Source organism: Solea solea, chromosome 8 (genome assembly GCF_958295425.1).
Source record: "Solea solea chromosome 8, fSolSol10.1, whole genome shotgun sequence".
Classification (NCBI taxonomy): Eukaryota; Metazoa; Chordata; class Actinopteri; order Pleuronectiformes; family Soleidae; genus Solea; species Solea solea.
This window is the reverse complement of record NC_081141.1, coordinates 11385706-11395299: the sequence shown is the minus strand read 5'-3', so window position 1 is coordinate 11395299 and position 9594 is coordinate 11385706. Positions and strand designations below refer to the sequence as shown.

At 44.0% G+C, this 9594-nt stretch overlaps 1 protein-coding gene across 1 annotated transcript; it reads right to left on the bottom strand.

Annotated features, from left to right (window-relative positions):
* Positions 1–332: 332 nt before the first annotated feature.
* Positions 333–3407, bottom strand: LOC131463821 (uncharacterized). The gene is made up of 2 exons (XM_058635872.1): positions 2307–3407; positions 333–1850 (listed from the first exon to the last, which is right to left on the bottom strand). The coding sequence occupies exons 1-2, from the start codon at positions 3405–3407 to the stop codon at positions 333–335; spliced, it is 2619 nt and encodes an 872-aa protein (XP_058491855.1).
* Between the last annotated feature and the right edge of the window lie 6187 nt (positions 3408–9594).

Below are 9594 nucleotides of genomic sequence, written 5' to 3'. Positions count from 1 at the left end.
GGCGGAGGGGAGCTTCTGCAGGGGAATAAAATGAACCATTTTCGAGAATCTGTCCACCACCGTCAAAACCACAGTGTTACCATAGGAAGGTGGTAGTCCTGTGACAAAGTCCAGGGAAATATGGGACCAGGGGCGTTGAGGGATTGGCAGGGGCCTGAGTTCTCCTGACGGTCTCTGATGAGAAGCTTTGTTAGTAGCACAAACAGAGCAGGCATTGACATAATCAGTGACATCAGAGACCATCTTAGGCCACCAAAAACGTTGCTGTATTACAAACACGGTTTTCTTTATACCCGGGTGACAGACAGTCTTGTTTGTGTGGGCCCAATGGATCACTTCCCCCTGAGAGCCTGGACCACAAAAAGCTTGTCCGCAGGGCAATCAGGAGGAACAGTGACACCATCGGCTGCCGCCTTAACCTTACCCTCTATCTCCCATGAAAGAACTGATATGAAGCATATCGTGGGAAGGATTGTCTTGGGTTCAGGATTAATTTGGTCACAGGTGAATATACGGGACAGGGAGTCAGGCTTGAGATTTTTGGAACCTGGTCGGTATGAGAGGGTAAAGTTAAAGCGGCTGAAGAAAATTGCCCATCTAGCTTGCCTTGCATTTAGCCTCTTGGCTGATTTGAGGTACTCCAGATTCTTATGATCGGTCCAGACCTGAAATGGCTGGGAGGCTCCCTCCAGCCAGTGTCTCCACTCCTCCAGGGCCACCTTAACTGCCAGCAGCTCGCGGTCACCAATATCATAGTTTTGTTCGGCAGAAGTGAGTTTCTTGGACAAGAAGGCACAAGGGTGTAGTTTACCATCTTTGGAGCAAAATTGGGAGAGGATCGCTCCAACACCAACGTCTGAGGCGTCTACCTCGACCACGAACTGCTGGCTGGGGTCCGGGAGGATGAGGACAGGGGCGGAGGTGAAGCTCCTCTTAAGGCTCGTAAATGCAGTTTCGCACTCATGGCTCCAGACAAATGGTCTGTGTGGAGAGGAAAGTTCGTGCAGGGGTGAGGCAATGGTGCTGTAGTTACGAATACATTTTCTATAAAAATTTGCAAACCCCGGAAACCTCTGAACCTCTTTACGTGAAGTGGGAGTGGCCCAATCCGCCACTGCCGAAACCTTCTCAGGGTCCATCCTGACCTCCCCCTCGGCAAGCACAAACCCAAGGAACGAGACCGAGGGCTTGTGGAACTCACACTTCTCTGCTTTCACGAACAGCTGGTTCTGGAGTAACCGCTGAAGCACAGTGCTGACATGGCGGGTGTGAGTCTCCTCATCGGGGGAAAAGATCAGGATGTCATCTAGGTACACAAAGACAAAAACATTAAGCATATCACGAAGGACATCATTAACCAAGTTCTGAAAAACCGCTGGTGCATTTGTTAAACCAAAAGGCATAACCAGATACTCATAATGTCCGGTGGGAGTGTTAAAAGCGGTCTTCCACTCGTCCCCCTCTTTGATCCTGACAAGATGGTAGGCATTACGTAGGTCTAGTTTAGTGAAGATCTTTGCCCCCTCCAACAGTTCAAAGGCTGTGGAGATGAGGGGGAGGGGGTACCTGTTCTTGATGGTGATAGCATTGAGACCCCGGTAGTCTATGCAGGGCCGTAGGGTCTTATCCTTCTTCTCCACAAAGAAAAATCCAGCTCCAGCAGGGGAAGAAGAGGGACGGATGAGACCGGTGGCTAGGGAATCCCTAACGTAGTCCTCCATGGCTCTGTGCTCTGGGGGTGAAAGGGAATATAATTTGCCCCTAGGGGGGGTGCTGCCTGGTAGCAGGTCTATGGCACAATCGTAAGGGCGATGAGGTGGCAGGGAGGTGGCTTTCGCCTTGCAGAAAACCTCGGCCAGGTTGTGATAAGGTTATTCTGACCTCCCGTTGGTGAGGTCAGAATAAGTGGAGTGGGAAGTAGGAAGTGAGCTGTGGGGTTTGGGCAGGCAGGTGTTGGCACATTTTGGCCCCCAGCAGGTTACCCTTCCACTAGCCCAGTCAAAATTTGGGTTATGGGTGACAAGCCACGGGAGCCCTAAAATAACCTGATGAGCCATAGAGTCTAAGACATGAAAGCTTAGCTTTTCAGTGTGCGAGTCTGGAAAAACCAATGTCACGGACTGGGTGAGGTGAGTAATTTTACCCAGAGGGCTGCCATCAACGGCTCTCACTTCAAGGGGGCGTGGGACCATGAACACTCTCAGTCCGAGTTTCCTGGCGAGGGAAGAGTTCATAATGCTAGTGTCTGCACCAGAGTCTATAAAAACAGGCACGAGCATAGAGCCAGAGTCAGAAATAATCTTTACCTGTGGCTGGTGCTGGGCAGGACTGTTTATCACCAGGCTTCGACTCACCGTGAGAGGTCTTTTGGGCAGTGCTCCGCCCCCCTTGATGTGGCAAGCACTCACCACATGACCCAGTTGGCCACAGTAGTAGCATCTTCCGTCTCTTTGTCGACGTAGACGCTCCTCTGCGGAGAGATGAGCGCGTCCCAGTTGCATGGGCTCCTGAGGAGGAAGAGGAGAGGAAGGCGGGCTGGTTGTTGGGCGTTCGTAGCTTGGCCGATCCTCAGGGCTGCTCCTCCATCCCCGGTGAGGCGATGAACGAGCCCGAAGACGTCCCCGCTCCTGGTCCAGCTCGGTGAGACGCTTGTCGATTTTTACCACCAGCGCGATGAGGGAATCTAAATCTTCCGGAAGGTCGATGTTGATCAGCTGGCCCTTTACTGACTCAGAGAGTCCTTGAAAAAATGCGTCAGACAGGGCGACAGGGTTCCACTCGCTCTCGGCGGCGAGGGTGCGGAAGTCTATGGCATAGTCCGTTACCTTGCGCCTCCCTTGTCGTAGCTTGAGCAGCGATCTAGCAGCTTCTCTGCCTGGCGCGGTGTGTTGGAAAATCTGCTCGAGAGCCCGTGTAAACCTGACGAGTGAAGAGCAGGCTGTTGAACGTCGGCTCCATTCGGCAGTAGCCCACGCCTCTGCACGTCCCGTGAGATGGGAGATTACGAAGGCCACCTTAGACCGGTCTGTCGGAAAAGCCGATGGCTGTAGTTCAAAGTGCAGCTCACACTGCGTCAGTAATGGTCTCACGTCTCCTGAATCCCCGGAGAAGCGCTCTGGACGGGAGAGCTGCAGGCATGATGGCGCAGTGCTGGCAGGGGGTTGCGCGTCCGCGTGTCGACCCGGGAGAGAGGCTCGGTCCGACGTCCCTTCAGCAGGCGCCTCTCGTGGTAGGTGAGAGAGTAGTTCATGAAACTGTGAGCAAAAAGATGTCATCATTGAGTCCTGGCGAGCTGCCAGTTCTCTCAGCGTGGCGCACAAGGACGTGAGCTGCTCCTGCTGTTGAGCCAGCTTTTGCCCCTGTGCGCAAAGGGCTTGGCGAAACGAGTCTGAATCTGCTGAGTCCATGTCGGGCCAGTTCGTTCTGTCATGAACTATGGCTGAGCAGAACAAGGGACTCAAAGGCTGGACTCAGAACACGAATCAGTCAGTAACAGAGTTTAATACCAGGCAGAGGTTCGGTACACGGGAGGTCAAAGAGATCAGGCAGAGGTACAAAAACGTCAGGCAAAAAGGCAAGATCAAAAAAGGAAGGCAAGGTTCAAAAACACGAGAGGACAAGACTATGGCTGTGAAAGAGAGTGCTGGAACGTGAGCTATGAACTACAACAAACTGGCGACGAGACAAGACACAGAGGGGAATAAGAGCAGTGCTTGATTAGGGAGTGATAGGATGCAGGTGTGGTAGACACAGTCAGGGATCAGGTGCACGCCAACAAGGAAGGGGGCGGGGTAGACAGGAACCTGAAACAGAGACAAGGGTGAGTGATTTCCAAAATAAAACAGGAAGACAAGACATGGAACATGAAGGGAGAAACAAAACAAGATACTTAACGGAGGTGACAGATCATGACAATTTGTGCAAAATGAGGGAATTGAAAGTAAGAAATACTGTATATGTAAGATCTGAATACAGTCATAGTAATCACTAAAATGAAATAATGTGGCACTACTACTGCTGTGACTATCAGGTGAAATGTAATTTTTTTGAGTTTTTTTGAGTCAAAAATGGTTGAGAATTTACAGTTTTAAAATTGGTAGGAGAGGTCAGTTTATATTGTGGTTTATGGAAAAGCTGGATGGTACTCGACAAAATTTGTCTACGTTCTGGTAGAAAATCATGCATGAAGAGTGAAATTGCAAGCAAGTTGAATAGATTTTTTTTTTATTTTAAAGTTGAACAACCTCTCTCCACTCTAGGGTGTCATGCCATCCACTCTTAAAGTGAACCTATGTAAAATTGTGAAATAGCCTGAAAATTCCATGTATTTTTAACTGAAACAGTGAAAATACCTTTGTAGGTCATGAACGAGGTGAGTTATTATTTTCGTTTTTGAAAAGACTATTCGAGATTCTGAATGGATTGAATAATGTCGTAATTGAGCTGAACATTTTGAATTTTGAATGAGGTTTCGTATGTTGAACTAGTAAAAAGCTGGAAATTAATATTAATATTAAAATTAATAGGGGCAAAACATGGCCCATCTATTTTATGAAATATACCAATTAGAACATACAAATACAACAATAATGTCTCTTGTATATGAAACTATAGTTAATAGACACATAACGGCAGAAGCAGAAAAACGTTTAGTGTGATTGTTTGCAGAAATCTCACAACTTAGTTAGTAATTGTCCAACCTACAGTAATATCACATTCAAATATTCTGGGGGGAAAAAACAAAAAATAAAAACTAATAACATTGTTATTTTTTGTTTTTCTTTTTCATATAGAATCATAACCCAATCCCAGTGTATTGAAAGTATATTGATTTGAATCCACCTCCAAATTGAACACCCAGCTTGTTGGTGTGGTTTAGTGGCAGAGGGTACCATAAAATGACTCTACATTTTAAATCACCTTTTACAGCCCAGTTTTATGGTACAAAGTTGCTGTAAATGTCAAAAGTTGCTGCACAAAATTGCAGTGAGAATCAAAAATGACATCAGGTGGTCAAAGGGGAATTAACCTTAAGGCATGGATGTAAAATCATGTGACGTTTTTGCAGCCTATCGTATGAGGTAGTGGAGGATCCTGAGTGGACTGAACATGTGCCTGGCATAAGGAAGCAGGAACAGAAAGTGTCACAGAGGCTTTGCTCTATATATATATATATGCATATATAATATATATATATATGCATATATATATATATATATATATATATATATATATACATTCTGCAATCTTCCTTTGTCAGCTTGTTTGTAATGGCACATTTATATTGTTGGACTGCTGTCTGACTAACATTGGAAGACACTAGAACACAAGAGTAGAGCAAATATTTTTTGCACTGCATGCATACCATAAGCTGTGCACCTTGTGTGACTTGTAAAATCTCATAATTCCTGGAAGCATCGGCTGGCTGTGTTTGCCTCTGTTGCTCTATAGTTATTTATTCATGTTCGCTCTCACATGCTTTTGAACAAATCCCATAATTAAAGGGATTTGTGTACAAAGAGCAGTGATGTGCTGGAGGCTCTTTATATAGAGAATTAGTGGAGGAGAGTGCCACGCCACTTGAGGCGGAGAGAGCAAAATGCTTTATGTGACTATTGGCTTCCGACATGATAACAATCTAGGCACTCATGTCATGTTGTAATAGTGAGTAGTGTACGAAATGTGAACATGGTATAGGCTTCATTGACTGACCATTAACCAAATTAAACTGTCAATCCTGTCCTTAAAGGGCAATTACCTCGATCCTGACATTACATAGGCCATTTACATTTAATGACACTGCCTTTCAAGCTCAGTTAGGGTTCAGATGAGACACTGTGACACTATGAGGGTCAGTGATGTGACAGTTTTAACAACCTGTGTGACCTAATATATTTACTTGGGTACATGGAACATAGTTGAGATACAGTGCACATGTTTGGATTATTATCACGTTGTACAAAGCTCCTGGAACATTCCTAGCTCTCTGGTGTTGAAGCATTTTGTTTGTGAAATTCATAAAAAACTGTGGTGGCTAGAGAATCCACCTACATACCACCATATGTACACATACTGCATGTGTAAGAATGCAAATGTCTGTAAATGTCACATCGGACATTTGAATGTTCCCAAAATGTTCCTTTGACCCTTACAATCAGGTGTTGTATGTTTCATATTTGAATGGCAAATACAGGAAATATCATATTAACATAGTCCATGGATGTAATCTCTAGGTCTGGAAAGTGGTGGGAATGTGGAATCTGTATTTTCTTGAATGACCATCAGGGGCAAGTTCACATCAATTTACAGTGTGATCTTGTTCTAAAAAAAAAAAAAGAATTGGGCTCGCAAAAAAAGAAACAATAATCAAAACTTAACTGCAGTTTACGAGCCAATAGGTGATATCACAGTAGTTTTACCACTTGGAACTAATTGTCTGGACATTTGCTGAAGGCAGATAAGAGAGAGAATTGAAGCAATGTTAATTAGCATTTAGAGAATTTAAACGGCTTTTATCATGGCTGCCACTTAGATACGTCCAGCTAATTGTTCTCAATAAAGGGACCTTCCAGAGAAAGGAAGAGCATGAATCAACCACAAACCCAAACCCTATATTTGACTACTCACTTTGGTGATCATTGATGACTTTGTTTCAAATTTGATAAACTTATGATGAAGTATAACTTCATCTATCACTCATCTAGTACCTATTTGTAGGGACCTGCACTTTAGTTCATGATTAAATACTTGCAGATACAGAACTGGCACATTATCCTGTGCTTTCTGTTTAGTGCTAATAAGAACACTGACATTTATTTCAAAACACTTTTGTGTCTGCAGTCTCACAGAAGCATGGCTGGAGACGCTTAGTATTGTTAGTGTGCTGTCGTTTGATGCATTGTTCAATGAATATGTGGTTATGTAATGCCAACCTATCATTACTCTTAAGTTTTTAGTCAAGTAAGCCTGTAAGTGATAAAGTGATTATCAAGTAATTAATCAAGTACTCAGTGTGGTGCCATGATGGGATGCTCACCAACCCTTGGGCTGTTTTAAATTAATTCACGTAAAGATTTAATGTAAAAATGTAAGTCTACAAACAGTGCTTTAATGAACAGCCATGTATTGTTTGGAGAGAAAGCTTTCAAACATAATGGATTCAGATTTTTAATTATTAAGGTTTCATTCTCTCACTGTGCAAACAAGCTTCTGTTGCAGATACACAACCGGCATCTCCTGTGATAAGAAGGCAGATATGACCACTCACCAGGAGGTGCTTTCCATCTGGGAAAGGCAGGGGGAAGTAAGTGTGTCTTGCTCATCAAGCCTTGTTTTGGCCTGGGGGCAAGAGTGCCACTGTGACTCTCAAGTCAGCCAGTCCAGGCATGAAAACCAGGAACACAAACACATAGCTGGTATACAGAGGCAGAGAGAGATTGAGAAGGGGAGTGTGGGAGGTGAGATGAGAGGAAAGGCTTCATCCCAGGATGACTCACATCTCTTCCTTACATTGTCTGCGCAGAGTGAAGACTGTGAGGAGTTGCAGAGCTGGTGAGATGGGAGTTTCCCAACGCTTGTTGCATTGCTTAGGGCATATTTAGAAAGATATACACAGGCAGGTGGATGCACACATCCAATTTTGACAAATACACCCACATATGGTTTAATTTTATCTGCACACATGAGCACAAAACATCTCATATTTGTGCCTGGATTTTATGCAGGTCTCAGTACCGTAAGCACATAATGAATGATTCTTGAGGTTACGGAAACAACACACTTTTCTGTGCTGGCATCCCTTCCCTTCCTGTGCCCACTACTAATCCCCAAGATAAGTCTTGCAGATGGTATTTCTTGGCATCCTCAGCTCTTTTATTTTCAGCATTACCATAATACTATACACCAACTTATTTCTAAACTGGTATTAACAGTTAGCAAGCCATTGCTAAAAGAAGTAACGGTAGCCTTAGTTGGCCAAACGATATTGGCATGCATTAGCGTCACAGCTCATTAGCTTTGTGAGGGGTAAGAGAGGAGCAGGACTTGTAATGACTGCCAGTCACAGCTGACACTGGCCAGGAGGGGGAGTACAACCTGGACAGGCCACCAGTCCATCACATGACCAGCATCCAGAGACAAACAACCATTCACATACAAATCCACAACTTCAGTGCATCATTTATCAAACCCCATAACAAGAACATGCCAAATGCTTTTGATTTGACATCAGTGCATTGAAAAGGATGCTACAGATGTTTGACATGTTCTTGTATGGAGGTCCATAGTAAAGGTGAGTATGTTGTTACACTTCAATAACCGACATTTGTTCTTGTGGTGGTTTTGCACAGACACATTTAAAGGGTACTGCACACTGGTGGAATACTCTTCATAGCACTGCATACAGTATGTGTGTGTGTGTGCGTGCAACCCTCTCTTTAAGTGCCTCAGTGTGGAGTGAGTGTAATGCATTTGTCTTTGTGGGAACAAGACCTACTGCACAGCTGGGAGTTGTGCACCGCAGATAGCCGAGATTCCTGGCTGCACGTGAGAGGGAGCGCTTGTGTGGTTAAACTAATGAGGCTCTACATAGAGGATGGCTGCTGAGTGACAGGGATGATTTACACCAGCAGGATGGACAGTCGTCAGGGAGGAAACATCCATCTTACCACGAGGCGCTGTCACAGACATGTAGGCGATGAGTACATACACACACACACATGTTCAGGACTGCAGTCACCTGTCCAGAGCTATTCAAATACTCCACTATAAAATATTGAATGTCAACTGACCAACTCTTCAATGGCTGACTGAGTGTTAAGGGTTAAGAGCCAGCAAAACAGACAATAGGACTAAGAACAAAGAGAAAAGGGTGCGTAGACTGTATATACACACTAGGAAGAGAGAGACAACTAGGCATTAACATTCACAAAAACCAAGGACAAAAACACTTACCACCAGTACAAGACAAAAAATAAAACTTAATCAAACCAAAATCAGCAAAATTAAAGTTCAAAAGAAGTCCAAATTAATCAAAACACTGGAAATACAGCTATGGTTACATGAGAAACATTTTTATTTTGGGCAAATATTTCTGGAAATAATACACAACACTGTACTAAGAAAGTACTCACTAAAATGTCAAAACAATGCGACAATGTATAAAACATCCACATAAAATACATCTATACGTTACTGTACATTTTAAGATATAATAGCATACAATAACCTTGACATTTCATTTCATTTGACCCTCACTCTTGCCATACCTTATGGCAGTATCTTTGCTATCACTTTTCCCCACATTTGGTGCTGTGCAAGTTGCAAAACTTGGCTGAAATAGAGCTGCAATTTATGTTTAATTCAAAATATTAGTGTTTCCCAAACTCAACATGACATCCACCGTGGTTTTGTTTTGTCCACAAACCAAAATAGTCAGTTTGTAGATATATAGCTGTCACGAAGGAGCAAATAAACCAGATTATACCATTATGACGCATTAGGATCACAGAACGTCCAGCCATTCTTTAATTACTTATTCATTGAGGATTACAGGAAGCTGGAGCCAATCGTAGGTGGAATTGGACAGGACATACA

Bases quoted from the DNA above. Each gene is read 5' to 3' on its own strand.
- LOC131463821 (XM_058635872.1), bottom strand. From the start codon at position 3,407: ATGGACTCAGCAGATTCAGACTCGTTTCGCCAAGCCCTTTGCGCACAG. The intron at 1,851-2,306 runs GTAAAGATTATT...AACCTGGCCGAG, and splicing joins CTGCCCAGCACCAGCCACAG to GTTTTCTGCAAGGCGAAAGC.